At 37.9% G+C, this 21,285-nt stretch overlaps 1 protein-coding gene across 3 annotated transcripts in view; it reads left to right on the top strand.

Moving 5' to 3' along the window:
- Positions 1-21,285, top strand: part of CSMD2 (CUB and Sushi multiple domains 2) — a 1,348,498-nt gene that overhangs the window by 858,807 nt on the left and 468,406 nt on the right. For 2 of the 3 annotated variants that reach the window (XM_077481921.1, XM_077481922.1), the window contains exons 8-10: positions 8,750-8,837; positions 10,904-11,028; positions 15,116-15,237. The exons of the other annotated variant lie outside the window; for it this stretch is intronic. In XM_077481921.1, the coding sequence (XP_077338047.1) occupies positions 8,750-8,837; positions 10,904-11,028; positions 15,116-15,237 (335 nt within the window). The remainder of the gene's footprint in view (positions 1-8,749; positions 8,838-10,903; positions 11,029-15,115; positions 15,238-21,285) is intronic. 3 annotated transcript variants of the gene reach the window in all.

Genomic DNA, 21,285 nt, shown 5'->3' on the forward strand with positions numbered 1-21,285 from the left:
TAAATCTAAAAGTTATAACTGCGCTAGGAACTAAAATTTAATAAACAGTTGTGCACTATAACCCAGACACCAGCCAGGCACAGATAATATATGTAAAAAGAGTGCAGCACTAAACAATAAAAGGGCATTTGTGCAAATATAAACAAATATCATATATACTAATGTGCAGACAATCAATTGTATATATGCAATAATAACTGTAAAAAAAAGTTTGAAGACATATATGCAAAATTACATCACATATAAATTAAGAGCAGTTGTGCAGAACAAAAAGTTCATATAAAGCTGAATTAAATTAAAGAAAGTCCCATGGAAGAAAAGAGTGTTTGGAAATGACAATCATACACCTTAGAGCTTGACACCCATCACCATAATCAAAAATGCAGGTTTACTGGAAAGCCAGCGATCCCTCTTACTCAGAGAGGTCACACAGTGCTTGGTTGGACCTCTGATCCACTGAGAAAGAAATAGAGAGGTTTAGGAAACAACAGGACTCCACATAGTGTGATACTGTCTCAACATCTGGTTTATTAAACAGTACAATTACATAAGTCCAAGCTATGATCATGTCAAAATCAACAGATCAAACAGATACATTTCCTGTGAGTTTCAAGCAGCAATTGCGCAGGTGCAGCAGCATTTGTACGTCACTTGTACTGTTTAAGGTTGAGACAGTATCACACTATGTGGAGTTCATTTGTCTCCTAAACATTCTGATATTGAGGTTTCCTAACCACTTATAGACCGTCCCTTTTTGCTGGTCAAAGACCAGACCACTTTTTGCAATTCGGCACTGCGACGCTTTAACTGACAATTGTGCGGTCATGAGACGTGGCTCCCAAACAAAATTGACGTCCTTTTTTCCCCACAAATAGAGCTTTCTTTTGGTGGTATTTGATCACCCCTGTGGTTTTTATTTTTTGCGCTATAAACAAAAATAGAGTGACAATTTTGAAAAAAACGCATTATTTTTTACTTTTTGTTATAATAAATATCCCCCAAAAATATATAAAAATAAATTTTTTCCCTCAGTTTAGGCCAATACGTATTCTTCTACATATTTTTGGTAAAAAAAAATCGCAATAAGGGATTATTGATTGGTTTGTGCAAAAAGTTATAGCGTTTACAAAATAGGGATAGTTGTATGGCATTTTTATTAATCATTTTTTATTATTTATTTTTTTACTAGTAATGGCAGCGATCAGCGATTTTTATTGTGACTGCGACATTGTGGCGGACACATCGGACATTTTTGACACATTTTTGGGACCATTGTCATTTATACAGTAATCACTGCTATATAAATGCAGTGATTCCTGTGTAAATGACACTGGCAGTGAAGGGGTTAACCAGTGGGTGGCAGTGTAGGGGTTAAGTGTTCCTAGGGGTGTGTTACTAACTGTGGGGGGGTTGGGCTTTCATTTAGTGAACACTGATCTCTGCTCCAATTACATGGAGCAGAGATCAGCGTCACTAGTTGCTAGGCAGAATGGAGAAATGCTGTTTAAACGGCATTTCCTCCATTCAGCCATCCTGTGCGACGATCGCGGGTATGCCCGTGGCGATCGAGTCCTCACGGGGGTCCCGACCAGCACGCGAGCACGCCGCTGGCGGCGCGCTCGCGATGGCAGGGCGGCATTGAAGATTGGACGTACCTGTACACCAATATGCCTGCCCGTGCCATTCTGCCGACGTACATCGGCGTGCGCTGGTCGGGAAACGGCTAAAACTGCATCGTATATCCTGAGTTGCTGTGAACCTCCTGGTGTATACCATCTACGGCCATAGGAGAGGAACGTACGGATTTTTTTATCAGTGTATCAGAGATCCAACCAAGCACTGTGTGACCTCTCTGAGTAAGAGGGGTCGCTGGCTTTCTGGAAAACCTCAATTTTTGATTATGATAATGGGTGTCATGTCATCAGGTGTATGATTGTCATTTCCAAACACTCTTTTGTTCCATGGGACTTTCTTTGATGGAATTCAGCTTTATATGAACTTTTTGTTTGCACAACAACTTTATTCACATGTGATATAATTTTGCATATGTGTCTTCAAACTTTATTCACAAGTTTTATTGTATATTTTGATATTTGTATTTGCATGAATGCACTTTTATTTTTTCAGCGCAGCACACAAAAACTAAAACTCAAACGTGACACTGTGCTATCCAAAATAAAGCTGCTAACACACTAAAATGGATATTTTAGCTCAAATACTGTAAACAATATATAGAGTGTAGCGCTAAAGAAGAAATAATAGTGCATAAATCTGTGCTATAGTTTTGCTTATGCGTGAAAACTCACATAATTATTGTTGGTCTACACAATCAAGAATATTACATCTCCAACAATCAAATACATACTTATGCATATTAGTGTACATACATCAATGGGTGAATGAACCTTGTGCATAACAAAAAATAACACACAAAAAAGAAAAAAAAAATTGTGAAAAAGATAGACAGTCCTTTATAGAAGTGAAGTCCCAAATATGAAATTGAATATCAGATGAGCCGTCCAATCATAGCTCAACCAAGCACACACCCGTGTGACAATACCACCACCTTAATAGGGTCAGATGATGTCCATGAGGACTAAACGCATCGGGAGGGCTCCACTACTGCCTATTTTTTATATATAAGCGCTTCAGCAACTGCATAAATGTAAGTTTGATACTTTTTTAAATAAATACTATTTTAAACGGAATTACGCTATATGGCCCTATTCTTCTGCCCTATATATATTTCAGTTGATGTTGGAGATTTCTGTTAAGTGGAGAAAATCTGTTCATATCCATACGTTGGAGGAGGGCATCTTCTATATTGATTTTGACCATCCTGTGACCTGGGAAGTTCACTTTTTACAACCAGTTTATTGAGCACGTATGACCCTTAGAATATAATTTTGTTTGGGTCAACACCATTTGGTAAGCTTACATCTATTAAGGTGGTAGTATCGTCACACGGGTGGCTACTTGGTTGAGCTATGATTGGACAGTCCATCTGATATTCAATTTCATATTTGGCACTTCTATAAAGGACTGTCTATCTTTTTCACAAAAAAAGTTTTCTTTTTTGTGTGTTATTTGTTATACACAAGGTTCATTCACCCATTGATGTAAACTAATATGCATAAGTATGTATTTGATTGTTGGAGATGTAATATTCTGGATTGTGTAGACCAACAATAATTATGTGAGTTTTTACGCATAAGCAAAACTATAGCACATATTTATGCACTATTATTTCTTCTTTAGGGCTACACTTTATATATTGTTTACTCTTTTTAGATATGACTTTCTAAGGAAACCTATGCTAAGCAAAATGTAGGTGCTGCCATTACTAATGTCTTCTTCTGAAGGTGCTAATTGCAGGAGTGTCGTGTTGATCAGTGCTTTCTCAGACACTGACCCAGAACATATATATGGATAAAGAATTCTGACTTCGCACTAGCATAATAGTTTCATACTTGCTTCAGATCAGTGACTTTGAATGTATTTAAGCCGGAAATTTCTGAAAACCAGCTATTTCCAAAAAAAAGTCAGCACTGGTTGCTTCCATATTTCTCTCAGGTTTTTTATAAAGTACCCTTCAATTTTAATCTAGAATTGTTTATTCTAGATGTTCAAGGAAGTGCAAGGTTAACGTAAAATAAATGTGAATCTGTTAACCATTTTAAACATGTAAACCTAAGTTCATACACAAGATAAAATGCCACAAGATGCTTGCTGTCACCCATGGTAGCGAGAGAACCTCTTCCGTTCACCTCTCCGAATCAGTTTTTCCTTTCTTTTTTTTTGGACTGAATTTCCTGAATTCACTGAGACTACCCTTGCTGGCCACTTTGGCATTTTCTTTGGAGGTGGTAAGTGTCCATCTTGAAGAGAGGAGCACATTGGAATATTTTCCGGCTGCCCAATGCAAAGCATTTGTGATAACTTCTTTTAAGCAGGATCGCTTAAGTATTAACAACGATTGGCAAGGGGTTCGTTAAACAAATTGTTATCTGGCTTCATTGGCCTTTACTTTACTGTTATTAAAGTTTTCCAAATAATAGTGAAGTCTGCAAAAAGCATGTTTAATATCTATATTCAATACTTACAGGGCTGAATGACAACTCAAGGGGTTAAAGAAATCTGCTGAAAGCTTGTTAAATGCTTTCTAAATGCTCACTGGAGCTGATGCTGTTTAGACAAGCATTTATAGTCTAAGACTAAGTCAGCCAAACTTATTTGCTTAGCTATGCTTCATGGCCTTTGGTTACTTATAAGATGTTTACATTACATTTTCTTCTTTTATCCCACTCATTCAATTTTCAATCAATTTTCTAACACAGTTTTCCAGAATACCAGAACTGTATTTAATTTTATTAGCACTATTTTTGTCAAGTAAATTTAAATCTGTAAACCTTAGGAATTATTTACCAAAGATTGTTAATCCTACAGTTGATGAAACCTATATTTTTTAAAAATCTATTTAAATTAGTAGGAAACAAGAAAAAAAAATGAATTGCAAGCGACTTTTTCTAATTTAGTAAAGAGCACACTGTAAATATTTTAATATTTTATCAATTACTAGTCATTAAGCGCACTTTTTATTAAAGCTCACCTAACCCCTCTCTAGGAGCCCTCCACATAAGACTGCTAACCCAAACTTAAACAAGGAAAATTCTTACTTTGAATGTTGATTTCCAATCTGTTCACCAGGTAAAGTTGACATCACTTTACTCTAAGATCCTAAGAAAGTTGAGAATTCCAAAACTCATTCTTACAGGATTTGAAATCCTCAGCTTTCCTATGATCCCACAGGAATACAAAGGGATGTCGCTGGGGCCTTAGCTACCAGAGCAGAAACTAAGGTACAACGTGTAAATACTTTTCATTTTTTTCTCCCAGTGTTTTTTTTTTTCTTCTTAGATATAGGTTAGCATTTTATATGGGATGAGGAGTGGGGTCTACTACAGTATATGTATATGAGGTTAAGTAATGTTCCCTAAAGAGATTCTGTGATTAGGCACACTCTTTGTAATAAGGCTCTGACCAATGCAGCACAACACAGGTTCACATCCCCACATATGAGCGCTAGGTTTGGGACTCAATGAATGGGTTAATCCTTACCATTTCATCTCTATTGTGTAGCACATGTGCATACTTAATAGCCACATGCTAGTTCATGAAAATGTTTTTCTGTAACAAGTTCCCTTTTAAACCAATGGACACATTTATTCATGAATGAGAATATTAGCCAACAAGTATTATCTAACACTTAAGAATCACTGCATCAAGGCCTTTGCAGACCTGTTCTTTATTCAACTCAAAATCTTTAAAATATTCAAAGCTTTTCTTCCGTACATCATCCAAAAATACTAGTGTGTGACACACTTAGACCAGTGCTGATGCATACATAGCACATTCATGCCTTCTAGAGTGCTGCACCATCAGCAAAATGAGTAGTGAGATTGGGAAACAAGAATTAGCTATATCAGAATATATTAGAAAGAAAGCCGGAAGAGTAAGAGAATTCAGCACTCAGCAAGCAATGTGAATGGGATATGGTGAATATTTAAAAAGGCACATCTAATTTATTGTAAATCACAGGCAACATAGTAAAAAATAATGTTCAAACAGCTGTGATAAAAGTTAGCAGAACACAGCCTGCCATACATACTCAGTTAGCCAGTATCTACTTTGTGTTTAGCGTTGGTCTTTGTAATAGGTCAGATACTCCAAAGGCTAATGGTACTGTTACCAGTCACAAAAGTCCTCTGAAAGCTAAGATTAGACCTCTTAGTGAAGCATTCATGTTTTGCAGTAGATTTTTTTCCTGGAATTCAATAAACTACCCTTCAACAGGTCAAAGGGCACTTAGTCATTTATATTCTAGGAATGGAAGCCACCAAGGTCAAAGGATAACAGTAAATTGGAGCTTAAGTTCTGTTTGCTTTGGCTCCCTGAGGTAATAAGTGTTGCTTCTTTATACACGTACATTACCTCAGTGACACTCTCAATCCACTCTTATCCTCCAGTAGCTGCAACACTAGTCCCTTCTGTGTTTGGTTGACCATGCAGCTGACCTTCTGTATGTTTAGTTACGTCAGGTGTTTTTTTTTTCCATTTTCTGTAAATATGTTTGAGCTGTAACTAAAACCCAATAGAAATACTTATGGCCAATACTGCCCTAATGGTACCAAGTCATGTTAGATAAGGCCTCTCTAGTGATAGTGATTTTCTTTTTACTTTATCTTTAACCAATATCTGTAAATTCACCATACAAATATAATTTTTCTTTTCATAGATGGTTTTGCTGTTTTTTATTTGTATGTATGTTAGTTTTTAATATTATATTTGGCATTTCCTTTCTGTAAGCTTGGAGGGGTTCCCTATAATGCACTTAAACTGCCACACTATTGAAATGCCATTAGATATGTTTGTTTTGTTTTTTTTGGAAATAGACTCCTAACTCTTAATAAGATAGGTTTGAAATGTTTAATTTGTTTTTCTTCTAAATTAAATAGAAAGGAATACAGCCATACAAACATGCTCAAATTTGTATTAGATCTAAAAAAACTGTAGTAACATGCTTTGCATCTATTATGCATGCAAGAAGAAAAATGAATACAATTTCAAGTATGGTTTGAGGCTTCTTTGCAGATAATTAATGTAAACATAAAAATAAATTTTTATGCACTCTTCTTTCATGGGCGAATGTGGAAGTGGGTTTTCATATACAGCTTAGGTGTGTTGGGGAACAGCTGAAATGAAAGTAGGCCCCTGTTATATAGAAAAGTGTGTGCAGTATATCCAAGGTATTGGATATTTTTCCTGTTATTTCAGTCAAAACCTTTAGCTGCATGTACCCCGAGGTACCATTACATGCATTAAGATCACAGGCTGGACTCTAGAGCCACTAAACCCTACCTTAGATTTCTCTGCTTTAGAAACCCTAATGCTGTACCACTGATGCATGCATGCATAATCATCTTCCTGCTCTATTTTACAGTTCCTTTTAATTTCAATTCAGTACATTGCTGTGATTCCTTTGGTCCTTTAACTTGATCTGTTAAGCCCTCTGTAAATCTTTAACCACTCTATCTCTATTCCTTTATTTATGTTCCATTGTTGCCATGGCCAGACCTTTCTATATTCTATATTCTATCCTCTTGGTATAGATTCAAGCCTATTTTTCGGGAAACTTTCTGTGATCCTTCCATTGTATTTATTTCCCCATCTTCCTCCCATGCCTCACTGCTAAATGCCCTCTCACTCCATTCTGTTCAATGGACTCTATCCTTTCATCATTTGCTTGTCTTTCCTGGCTGTTGTTTTCTTTTAATTTTCATGTACAGAATGAGATTATGTAGTCTTTTGTCACATTTTATAAATAACATCTTTCTCATTTTATCAAATAATAAAAAAAAACTCCTCTTTTAGAAAGCACGTTGTCTACCTTATTATATTCTCTGCACCTATTTATATGCTGTAATAACCATGCATATGCACAGAGCACATACATATGTATGTGCCTTCGTGAATGACAATCCAGTCTCCTGCCTGCATTCAGACTTTGGTAGTAACCACACAAGAAAGAGAAATTGTCATAAGATTTTCTTGGATGATTGTTTTTATGTTTTATTGTTGCCGCTATAAAACCAAGGGTGTTCAAATTCATTAGTGTCATGACATACTATGAATTTCTTGGGAAGGGCAGTAGACGTAATGTCATCTTCTACACATGATCTGGTGCTTGTGATGCATGTAACAACATCCTGGTTGGTGTTCCTGAACACAGGTTTTATGTGTCCTGAGAATACTTTCTTTCCAATGGGTGTTCCAAGAAATACACCATGATCAAGTACTAAATGGTTTACAGCATTTTTACTCAGTTCTGGAAAACAGGCCTGTGATAGAGAGGGCATGTTGTAGCTTTCCTAGGATGGCAGAAGAGCTCAGGAAAGTAATAGCATTTTAGTCTAAGTCCTGTTGTTTATCCCCCATTTTTCAGTGGGGGTCATACCACATGTTCATGCAGCTGTTAGGAAATATTCCCAGTAATGTTTCCAAACAATGGAAACATACAGAACCCATATCCACATGCTGTAACCTCCCACTGCGCTGGTGGTGTTTGTATGTGTGTGCGTGGGTGTGACTGTTGATGCCCAAGGGTCTGCAGAGTAATTGGTATCTGGTCATTTTTTTACTCTTCAGTGACTATTGCAAGCCATCTTTACAAGATCATCCCTAACCGCTTTAAGGAATTACATCACAATCCCATATCAAGTGATTCCTTAATCAAAATTGAATCAAAGACTCTGAAGAAATGGCACATTTTCTTAGGAGAAGATCTTTGATACCTACCCGTGTCCCATCTCTGTGAGGAGCACATACTCCCGTCCAGCTGTGAAAGACCAATACCTCGCCTTAACTCCACTTTGGTATCTCATGAGCTGAAAGGGTGATTTACATTATGTGTTAATCACTAAGATGTTTCTTAATTGTGCTAAGCAGTGATCTGTATTTTTTAATGTGTGCTTGTGTCAAGGGGGAGGTAGGAGATGATTTTTGGTTTGGAGAGCAAATCATGTTCATTCAGTTGCCTTATTTGTAAGCAACACATGTAAACTCCTAACTGTATTAAAGTGGCAGTTCTTGTATACTTCTGTGTTTGCACATTATCCAGCAGTGTCACTTTTCCAATTGGCTGTGTGTGGAGTGATTCCTCTCTGTGTATGCTCTCTTTTTTGCATTTTAGTAACTCAGGTGGGTGTTTACCAAGGACACCACTTGTGTCCCGACCCAGGAACACCGGAACATGGAAAAAGAATAGGTTCTGACTTCAGGTGAGAGGCCCCTTTTTCATGCTTCCTTATTGCCTGTGTTTCTTTTGCACAGCTCAAAATGTATGCATAATGTCAACTTTGGGTGTAATCAGCTTTATTATGAAAAATGCCCATTAGATATAGATTTCCTTTCAACTCTGTTGGTTATAACAATATCTATTTTTTTGTAATTGTATTGTATCATATGGCTTCTCTAACAGGCCAGGTACTCCAGACACCCAGAAAGAAGCTCAGTCATGTTCATTTGTAAAGGAAGCATATTAAATAGTTTGTTAGTTATTCTGTAAAGAGAACAGGCGAGCACATACTTTTTTTAAAGCTCTGAGGATTTATGTTGAAGAAAATGGTAAGCACAATAATCGCTACTAGCAAATGTTGCACTCTTTAGTGTCTAATAAAAAGCACTTAGTATGTGATTTTTTTCCTTCAACAAGGGACATAGCTTGTTGAAACAAATTTCTTTCAATTTGTTCTGCTAAAAATCTATTGCCAAAGATATGGATGTTATAGTTGGCCCAGTAATTCATATGCATATTCATATTGCAACTAATGGTTCACTGCAGCATCCATGATGCTTATCTCATTATTACTGCGGCTTCCATAATGTTTATCCTACCTGTACATTTAGAAACCTATTTTGCCTCTCCCTGTTACAATTCCATGTATGCCGCAGCCTTTATTCCCAGTTGAACTAGTTGTTATTTAGAGACCTACTGTAATGCTATGTGTGACAGTTATATAATAAGATGGGTAAAAAATTCAGTCAAGCCTGCAATATACTTGTATAGTGGTAACGTGTAAAATAGGGATGCTCTTTTTGCTTTGTGTATTTTCACCTTTGTTTCCCAACCAGTGACAAATTATAGACATTGTGCTGCTGTATTGTAATGGCTAAAAAAGGCATGCACAGTAGTATATCTATTGTTATACTAATATTACCAGAGGTATAAAAAAATATTTCCAGTTATTTAATTTTATTGAAACAGTGTTTTTTTTTACTCTGCAATGAATTTTCCAGTTTCTTCTGTATTCATAAATCACTGCATTCTGCTGAAAAACTGTGCCAGTCTATCAGTATAAATACAGAATTTATTGTGCCCAGCATATACTTGTGTAAAACACTGCTAGAGACTTCTATTGGCCGGTACACACATCCATTTTAGCTAACCCATTTGCTGTTTTATTGTTTTTACTTTTCAGTCTTTTTATGATTTCATAATGAGTAGAAAGTTACATAAAGGGCTCATGTATGGAAATGTATCATAAAGTGCTGATTTTGCGTTCTACATGCAATCATTAACCCTGTAACCTTTCACCTGTAACTACAATGTAAATGAACACATTCCACTGACAGATCAGACTTGAAATACACTACAATGCTATAGTCAGTTCTCTGGCTACAGAAACATCTAGAAGATTTGTAATGACAGTGATAATACGATAAATCATGGAGCTTCTGGGAAATACGGGATATCAATATTGTACATTATGCTGTTTTTATAGAAAGCGAGCAGGAGCAGTCGATATTTATCAAACATCTCTTCAGCATAGAAGATTGGTTTCTGAAATGTTATCAGGCTGAACAGAAAATCTATATTTTGCAAATGCAGGGCTTAATCCACAGAATAGCCTCCCATCAGAGGTGGTAGAAGCTAATACTCTCAGGAAATTGGAATGGGAATATATCATGAAAAATTCTCACTGCTCCTTAGTAAGAATATAAATAAAAAATTGGTTGGAAAGGCATTACTTGTTTAAATCATCATATTTCATCCATCATCATGTGAGAGCCTATTGGTCCATGTGTATGAGATGACAAGACTTGTACAATCTTGAAAATGGGTGAAGCCTTCAACAAAACAGGGAGCATATTAAGGGGAAAAAAAGCACATGATCTCAGCTCCAGATGCACAGCCACATAGATCGTGCAGGTCATGCAAGTAATGGCAAACCATTTTCGGTAAATAATGTGTAGAGTGTGTATCTGTTATGTGTGGATCCCTTGTATGTGTGTGTTCAAATCTTTCTTCCACCATCTCTTTACATCTTGCATTATTCCTCCATAGGCTAGGCTCCAGTATTCAGTTTTTATGTGATGATGGCTATGACCTACAAGGTTCTAAGAGCATCACCTGCATGAAAGTAAGCGACATGTTTGCAGCATGGAGCGACCACCGACCTATCTGCAGAGGTAATCTCAAGAAATTAGAGTAAGGGTTTGTAGCAAATATGAATATGTTACCGGTGTGGCCATTAAAATCATCTTTGTTCTGTATTATTGAGTGTACCAAAAGCTTTGATAGTGATAATAGAACATGAGTTTGAAATGTTGCATAAGATTCCATTTCTGTTGGTAATAGGAGAGTTAACAATACTGTTGCAGCAGAACTAGGAGGCAATAAACTTGTTTTTTTTTTTTCAAGTGAAAAGGCAGGTGAAATGTAGCGCAGCACCGTGAACCACCAATCATGACCAAGGGAATTAAAAAAAGGACCCCTGCTCATGATTTGATGCTTGCCGTGAAAACAGGTTCAGCTTCACCTGCCACCATACTTTATTAAATCATATGTCCGCTATGGTACTCCTTGTACTCAGCAATTCCCCATCCCCATCCTTATTTTCATTGTTATATATTCATGAACAGCATTTTCATGAATGCTCTTCTCATAGTACAGCAGGATGGATTGTTGTTGTTCGGCTTCCAGTATCGCTTAGCTCTGTACATGTTACAATGCATTGCTAATGTGTGTGAATTGTTTTTCATTCTCTTTTATAAAATATATGGAGTAAAATGTTGTATGATACATGTTGCTACTTACCCTACTATCTTTATCTTCATTAGGTTGAGAGTGCACATACTTCTTGATGCTACGACATGGCTGTCTTTTCCATGCAGTGCTTCTAATTGTGAACTGCATTTAATTGATCTTTTTGATTACAGTACATTGTGTTTATACATTTGAGTATACACAATTCACTAAGGGCATACTATGAAATACAGGGCCCACATCTTTGTGCTTTTATAGGAGCAATAAAGTATGTAACAAAATATGTTGTCACCGTGGAGTTTAGTTGGATGCTGTACACAATACAGCAATTCAATCAACATCCATGGGCTTATTTTAGAAGGCAGTGCACAGATGATGATCATTGACAATGTGAAAAGTACATCACCCTATAAAATGCAATAGAAAATGATCTGTTAACTGATCTGACTGCAGTAAATTTAATTCTGATTTGGACTGCTTTTTTATAGTAACAGGTAGCTATAGTCTACTGTAATTGGCATATTGTTCTTGCCTAATTCTTTGACCCATTTCCATCCAAAAATCACACCATGCTAAAAATGAGGATGCAAAGGTAACTGAAGTATTCACTAGCAGTGGTGCAAAATTATTTTCCTATCTGTCCTATAAGACTGTCTCTCTGCTTTGGATACAGCCATCTTTACCCTTATTTTGACATAGGGTAGAAGTGGGATGGTTGTTAATCATGGCATACAACTCAAAGATCTGAGAGCAGTCATGTGGGGCCTGTCAACCACACCACCAGATTTATGTGTAAGCAGAGGTCTCTTGGAAGTGTACATAGCCATAAAAAGAATCTGCATCACTGAGAGGGTAGGCACATCTCCCTGATATAGTTACTATATCAGTTAAAGCTTAACTTTCCCTTAAGATTTTTTGGGCCGGGCGGAAGGAGAAGCATTCATAGAGGCATAAAAAGTTGATATTTGTAAAAGCACTAACACATGGAAGATTTTGTTTGGATATCGGAGGGACCAATATATTTTTAATAATGAGGATTGGAAAGGTTGACCTTAAATAATCCCAGAAAAATAATTTGAACTTTGAAGCCTGCATACTATAATAGACACAAGAAAGCACTGTTTGAGGAGGAGCCACAGGTTAACATGCAAGGCACTTATTAGCTATGTGCCTTTTGATACTGTCCGTTACACAGTGATTTCACTCATTTACTATTACTAAATACATTGCAAAATGTCAGTTACATAAATTAAATCTAGCCTTTCCGTTAGCCTTTTCTCAGTATGTGAATGAATTATGTACATTGTATATGTGCCTACTGGCTTTTCTTAGTTCTCCAACTGTAACCAGTAGAGCATATAGCATATGACAAGGTCTGACACTTTGACAAAGAGCAAAATCATAGAAGAGCTATTGGTGGTTATACAAACAGCAATGGGTCTATTGATTCCCATAATTTTGGTATTTTCTGTACTTAAATAGTAATTCCATTAAACTGAAAAGTAATGCAGATATAGACATTCTAAGGATATATAGTTTCCAATGGCAACCAATCAGAACTTTTATCAGTCTGCCCACGCAAGGCTGTTAAAAGGTAATTTCTTGTTGTCATGGATTATTACAAATTGCTTTTTGCAGTTCTATTTTTAGCTGAGACCAAACGTGAGTTATTACTAATCGCTGCTCATTAATACTTTAATTCTGGTTCTTGAAGGGCCTACATAAAATTATGTTAGTCTTAGAATGCAAGTATACTGTGCAAACTGTTTGATTATGTGAAATAGCATTTATCATTGCTTATTCTTTTTGCTGTTACCTTCCATTGCTAAACAAAGTCATTTGAAATAGCATAATTGTTCCCTATTTCACCATATGCTAGCTGAACTGAGTTTAGTCATATCAGATCATTATACAGTAACCCTTCACTGTAAGATATTATGGTAATACTCCTCAGATTTTAGGAGAAGCTGATGCTGATCCAATCTCTAGTCTTTTAAATTGCAGTCACATCATTTTGAGCTGTGTGGAGATGAAAAATTCTGTTGATAAGGCAGTAGAAAAATATATTGACTTTGGAAGATAATTAATTTTTGACATATTGCACCAGCACCATACACTCCCCCTCTGTGAAGCCAAAGAATACCCTCATGGAACCTGCTGTACGTGTCACAGAAGTGTAGCAATGCGTCTGTCAATCCGCCAAATGTTTGCGAGGGAGTGGTGATAAGGGAGCATTAACATTGCATTAAACATTAAAGCAAGACATGTCTGGCTGGGGCATGATGGATTGCAGAGGTTTTATAAATCCAATGGCAAATTGTCACTGCCTTTTGTACAGTAATGAATGGGTGCCCTCCTCCTCCCCTCAATAATGGTTTGTCACAAGGTCACCTAGAAACACATTAACCCTTTGATGTCCTTGAATGGACGTTGACAAGCCAGGCTAGCAATGTCCTGTAGAATGGTGGCATGGGGTCTCGTTAATTAGCATTCATTCTTGTCAGTGAGAATCCTCAGTGAGCCATCGCATTTCACTGCAGCACTGTCCTAGCATCACTTGATATTCAGAGCCACACACCCACCCCAAACACACTCTACGCACAAGGGAGGTGGAGATAAACTGAGCAGTCTTCAGTGGAGGGAGAGAAGCAGAGTCTGTCCAGATCAACTGCTTTTATAAAATATCCCCCTCCCAATCGAAACCTCTAAGAGTAGCTGAACAGAACAGCCTGACTTAACCTTTCTAGTGCCAGATGTATATGATCTCCTGTCTTTTTAACCATAAGCCATTTACCAGTATGCCTGCCTGTGATTAGCGATAGTCTTCTGTACAGTGAGACAATATAACACCCTGCTTTGGGTGTCAGTTTTCTGTTAGGAGTGCCTTATACACTTATCTTCCGATAGATGTTGAGATAGCATCTGATGACTCATCTACAAAACTGTGACAGCTAATTTGGCAAAGGCATTGACCATCTGTGTTCTGCCATAGGTTGATGTGTCTTTATGCATGCATACATGCATGCAGATGCCTTGGAAAGAAGGAAGATGATAGGGACCTGATTAGACTTCTCTTCAGAAGTCTTTTTTTTCCCATACTAATTTGGGAGGTAATCCAAGGATATTAAAACAACAAGTGAAACAATAGGAATGTAGTTTTGTCACGCTGACTTGGATGCTGTCCAACATGTGTCCATGCTTCTGTTCGGCTGCTTGAGTCTGATGCTGCATATGGCCAAGCACCTCTTTGTGGAAAGCTGAATATCTAAACAAATTAAAACCTGCATAATCTCTAGAAGTACTGGCTGATACGCTTGGTTGAGCAAGCTGAGCTTTACTGTACAGTAAGTTGAAATTACCTGTAATTCAGTTTAGCAATACTGCAGTTCTGTAGTAAATTTTCACATAAACATCACTGTAAATTAAGAGGGATGGCTCTGAAAGTGGTTCATCTAGTGTATTGGTATTACTGTTTACATAATGTGATGATTTTTCTGGTTTTACCTACAGCGAGAATGTGTGATGCTCACCTTCGTGGGCCTTCTGGGATCATCACCTCACCCAACTATCCAGTTCAGTATGATAGTAATGCACACTGTGTGTGGATCATCACAGCTCTTAATCCATCCAAGGTAAGATGGAAACATTTAGATTTGATTATTTAACAGCTACAAATAGCACAAAATAAGATGTAGTGATAATATACAATAAAGTAATGACATTTTCTTTCTTCTTATTTGTGTTTACACACATATACACATACTATATGTTCAAATTTACTTGTAGGTTTTATAAATCTGTTTCTTGTTTTGTTCTGCATAAACAAAATGTGAGATCATTACGGCATACATTTTGACAACCTTGTCTGTTCTTGGTATTTGGTCTAAAAAGTTGAATGCTCTTGTAGCTGGACTGCTCCATCTCCTTATCTTCTTTGCCTTAAATGTATTTATGTAAGAGGTGACATGGGAACAATAAGGTTAGTACTGCAAAAAGAGAGGAAAGAATGGGTTTACAACACTGTCAATGGGGAAAGGAAGAATCAGCAATCAGCAATGGAATGTACCTGGCTTCGCTGGGTTGCCTAAAAGTGAGGTGTCTTTCAGTTATTATTGTGCGACTTCTATACATCTTCTCATTAGTTCAAAGTGTCTGGTGTCCCATATTGCTAAAAACATTACCAAACACTATATGCAGAATAAATGCAAAAATAAAAACACTCATGAAACATAGCATACAAGAGTTGAACGTGTAACCTCAAAAAAGGGCTTTTACTGCAGAAAAAAATATTTTTGTGACCCTGGTGTCATTTCCTGTTATCAAGCAGCGTCCTTAGGTTGTGAAGTCCCTATTGCTTTTGGTTGTTACAGTAAGTAACATATACGTGATTATTGTACTTTGACAGTTCATAAGAAATTATATTATCTTTTAAAAATAAATAAAAAATTGTGAGTACTGTAAGCCATACTTTTTGTATTTGCAGTAACATAAATTCTTTTTGTATGCAAGTTCACTAATACAGCTACAACTACCTCACCCATTTTTCTAAAAACCTTCTAACTGTAGAATTGAAGCTACTTCCTTAAATAAGAATATTATGAAGAGTCAGAAAATTTGAAACCAAAGCTTTAAGATGGTCAGAAAAACGTAGCTCTGGGCCTTTTTTTTACTAACTAATATGCTTTTTCTTTGGGGTTTTTGCACTTAACAAAATAGACTCCAAAGTATTCCTTTCAACTAAATAATTCTCCAAAGCATTTGCTGAAGATACATTTTTATACCAAGAACAAACTGTAGACTTAAGACTAGTACGCATTACTATTTTTGTTTCTATTTTTGTACAACCCAGAGTGTTGAACGAAAAAAACCCTGATAGTTCAGACCGGAGACACTGTACTAACAATCAAATGTTAGTACAGCTACATTCCCTGCTGAGCTATTGTGTTCTGATAGGGGGACAGAACACTCCGGTCAGCGCTCTTAGCCATTGGCTGAAATCGCTGATTGGAAGCCGTTCAGCCGCTGGTTTTCCAACATGTTCATCTGACAGAAACCAGCCAAACAGCTGGCTTTTTGTCGCCCGGCATTTGGCCTGTGTGTGGATGCTGGGCAAGCCACAGATCAGTAGCGGCTGGTGGTATATTTCTGGGGGGGGCGGCAGTGCACCCACAGCCACCCCCCCGTTGGGTCACCGACAACCACACTCAACCCCGCCCCCCATCTGGTGGGTCGGACGGTTCCCAGCCCGGCACTTACACCATCTATGGCATGGGTGACAGGCGGTGCCTTCCGCTTGCTTTCCATCAGCATCACAGTGTCTCCTCCCTCCCTCTCCTAGGCCATTTGGAACACTTCTCCTTTCGGCCAATTGGGAAACAGGTCTCATGACCCACTTCATAATTGGCCAGGAGGAGAATCAGTGTGACAATAGCGAATATTTATGCACTATTGTCACACAACTGGGTGGGCTTGGGGCACAGTACTCTGCGTCTCGAGCCCAACCTTTTTTGAAGCCTATTAGAGCCTCTGGCTCTAATCACATGCTTAAAAAAAACCCTGATTGAAATCCATGTGTCAGGCATCCTGTATGTAGATAAGGGAGCCAGATGCATGGATAGGGGGGCGACGCCCGTGCGCCTCATATGGATGGGCCACCACTGCCACAGATAATGTGATTTTATTTCCTGCAATTATGAGCTCCCATGGAGATATTGTGTTCTCCCAGTGAAAGGGGGAGGGGCGGGGATGTGGGAGCCATCCCTGCCAGGAGAACATAGTGATTATTGCTAGCGATTGATGAAATGACTTGGCCACAATCAGCCTGTCCGTAGATGGGTGGACTATGGGCTGGTCCCTGAATGCAGGCTGAGATGACTATATATTGACCCCATCCTCTATATTACTTTGAGTCTCTAACAAAGCACATGTGTTCAAATACAGCATGTCAAAAGTTCTTTGCTGCATATCTGTAGTTGGTCAGTTCAAGTAAAGAAAAAACATCAATACACCTGCTACCTAGCTAACGTTTTTACATGGAAGACAAGTAACTTTTAAGTTGTTCTTGGCTTGATGGGTCTTAGACCCGCTAATGTGCAGTTCACTCTTGCATGATATGCACAAAATATAGAGTTTACAAACCTAGAATTATAGTGTGGTAATGAGAATAATTGTTGGCAATGCTAAAAGGGAAACATTTACAGAGCCTTCAATAAATTATGATAAATTATCATCTGACATGCAGTGTAAACTTGGCCATTACTGCAGTCTTATCAGCTATCAACAAGACAACAGTTATGTGAGGTTCTGGCTAGATTAATATTTTCATAAAAATGGTGTTCTTTATAATCAGAAACAACAGAACCTTTATACTGAAGTTGTAATTGATTTTTAGGCCATACACTCTGCTAACTTCCTGACTTTGTAGTGCTCAGATACATCCCACATACTTTATTATACAATATCTTTATTGCTTGCAGTAACACTATCAACTGCCTGTTCATGACAAAATCAAGATGTGTAAAGTATTAGCTTCTTGTCTTTGTGACATTATGAGAAAATATATGAGAACTAATCAGTGTATTTCATCCAGGCCAATCAAAATAATGATTTTTGAAGTTTGTATGTTGTAATTGCTTCTCTTCCTACCCTCACAGAAAATGACACAAGCCCTAGACTGATTTTAAACTCAGTTTATGTATGTTTACCTTTACACTAGCCAAGCTCATTACAAAAATATGTGTAATCTATTTACACCAGTTGTGTGTCATATGTATTGTAGAATGTGAGGCCTTCATTCTGTGAACAATACCATCAAATGAAGCCATGGGTCATTAAAAAAAAAAAAAACTGGATGTGACTTCATTCAAACAACCGATGTGTATTATCATGCGTTGTCTAATAATTATTTCCATTAAGAGATATTTAAAAATTCAGTTTTATTTTTGTAAACAAATTGTGTGATTTTTCCTGAAAGGAGGTATTGAAAATGTATGATTTCACACGTGATCTGTAATAAATCATTCAAGTGCGGTAAAATCGGATGAAGTTTTTATAGAAAAACCAGCTTAATTCCTAACCAGTCCCTCAAATGCAAATTGCAGCATCTTTCATTTCACAGCTTTGTTGTAAAATCATAATTGGTTACATGTGAGTAAATCCAGGAAAGCTAAAGCACTTTTGCTTTCAAGGTATTTTTTATTTTGTTTAATTTACCCAGCATGCATCACCACTTTACTTTGCCTTTCTCACAAAACATTTCCAAAAGAAGCACTGCACAATTAAACTTTTCTCTAACGTCATATACCCTTACCAAATTTTACTACTATTTCCATTATATATAGTATATTGCATTAATAAATGAAAGGCCGCTCCTCCAAGTATAGCCCATATTTTAACATATGCAAAACAATGCAGAGCTTTTGGTAAACTTTATCTAATCACAAATCAAAAACACAAGCCAAACCTTTTTCTCTAGCTTGCATGTTTTCCATATTCTTTCCTGTAAAAGACTAAAAACTTTCACATTTTTGACTTTTATTGGGAGGGGTTAACTGGGTGCTCTTTGTGCCTACAGGTGCCCCAACCCAGACAACAACTCCCCTTTCCCCATTATTATTTAAACTAGAAAATGACCTCTTATCTAGGCAACTTAGGCCGCGTACACACGGGCGGATTGTCTGCCCAACTAAGTTCGTCAGACAATCCGACAGACAGTCCGTCCAAATTTTGAATGAACGGACTTGACCACACACGATGAACAGACAGTCCGCTGAAAACTTGTGCGATGACGTGTACAGCACGTACGACGGGACTAGAAAAACGACGTCCAATACACCGCAATGCAACCTTCGGCCGTATAAATCCTTTCTGAGCATGCGCCATACTTAGTCCGTCCAACTTGCCTACACACGAGCGGACTGTCCGCTGAAACCAAGTTTGGACGGACAAAACCAAGTTTCAGCGGACAAAATTACGGAAATTCCGAAAGACAAAGTCCGTCAGACTGTCCGCTGAAAAAGTCCGCTGAAGTCCACACACGAGCGGATTGTCCGCTGAAACACGGTTCAGCGGACTAAGTTGGGCAGACAATCCACCCGTGTGTACGCGGCCTTAGACTGCATGTTCTATGGCTGCCAGTGATTCAGTCAGCAGCAATATAAGGGGGAAAAAAAGTGGCTGCACAATTCTTTACATACAAAAATAAAAACGGAGTAAATAGGATGGGATTTTTAAAGTGGTTGTAAACCCTCCCCTACAACTTTGTCCCATGTAAATCAGCATAAAAAACCCTAATGAGCACTCCTTGCTTGCTTAGTATTGTTGTAATCTTTTTTGTTCTTTAGAATGAAGTCACTGAGCATGCCCAGATCTCCCCTGATTTATGGCACACTCTCTATGTCTTATCTATCTGTTATCAGGACTTCCTACGGCACAACACTGAACTCCCAGGAGACTTCAGAACCATTCAGAGCTTCCTCCTACACACCATGTGACCATTTGACATGACATGCAGTGTAAACGTTGCCATTACTGCAGTCTCATCAGCTGAAGCTGATAAGACTGACAAAGGGAAACATTAGACATAGGCACAAGTAAATACTATGAAATAAAACAAGTCAACTATGAACAGGGAAGCAGGGTTGCCATAGAAACGTTGGATTGAGAAGGAGGCTTGGTTAACAGTACAGGAAGTGCTCAATGTAAGGGCGGAAATACACTCCACTGTGGACTCAGAAAACGATGGTGCTGCCTAACCCCTGAAAACAAGTTTTTTAAAGTTTCTTTAAACAGTAAGTAATATGCGATTTGGGCTGGATTACAGTGGCTATAGTCTGATAATTACTAATTATAATGGACTATTAAGCCCCGTACACACGAGCGGACTTTTCAACATCCAAAGTCCGACGGGCTGATTCCGTCAGACTATTCGATCGTGTGTGGGCTGCAACGGACTTTTGACTCGCCAAAGTCCGAAGGACTTTAGAATATGGAACATGCTTCAAATTTTTCCGAAGGAACTCCGCCGGACCCGGTCCCTTCGAAAAATTCGCTCATGTGTATGCTATTCCGACGGACTAAAACCGACGCTAGGGCAGCTATTGGCTACTGGCTATGAACTTCCTTATTCGAATCCAGTCGTACGTCATCACGTTCAAATCCGTCGGAGTTTAGTGTGATTGTGTGTGGCCAAGTCCGCTCAGCCGAAAAGTCCGTCAGAACTCTGTCGGAACTCCGGCAGAACTCCGACGGAACTCCTTCGGAAGTCTGTCGGACATAAGTTCTCTCGTGTGTACGGGGCTTTAGAGTCCACAGACAAAAGTGATATATAAAAACACAAAAGTTTTATTTGTACAACATGTAAAAACCATACACATATAGACATATTACATATACCGTATATAACAGGAATTTTGACCATGTCTTGTAATATAATTTATTCCAAGCGCACTAATATCGTCTAGATATTTTGCCAAAATGGCTTCTCCAAGAAGTATTCAAGTACAAATAACCTAACTAAATCAAAATAACTATAATTAGTAAATAATGCACACAGAAAGGTTGGCAGTATTTTTCATCACATACCATGGCTCCCAAAGGTTGCACCTGGATGGAATCAAGGGTCAGAGATGAAGGGGAGAGGAAAATATCCCCAAGAGTCAGGGGTTGCAGCATCACACACC

This window comes from Lithobates pipiens, unplaced genomic scaffold (assembly GCF_037356315.1).
Source record: "Lithobates pipiens isolate NorthernLeopardFrog02 unplaced genomic scaffold, aLitPip1_a1.2 Scaffold_16, whole genome shotgun sequence".
Lineage (NCBI taxonomy): Eukaryota > Metazoa > Chordata > Amphibia > Anura > Ranidae > Lithobates > Lithobates pipiens.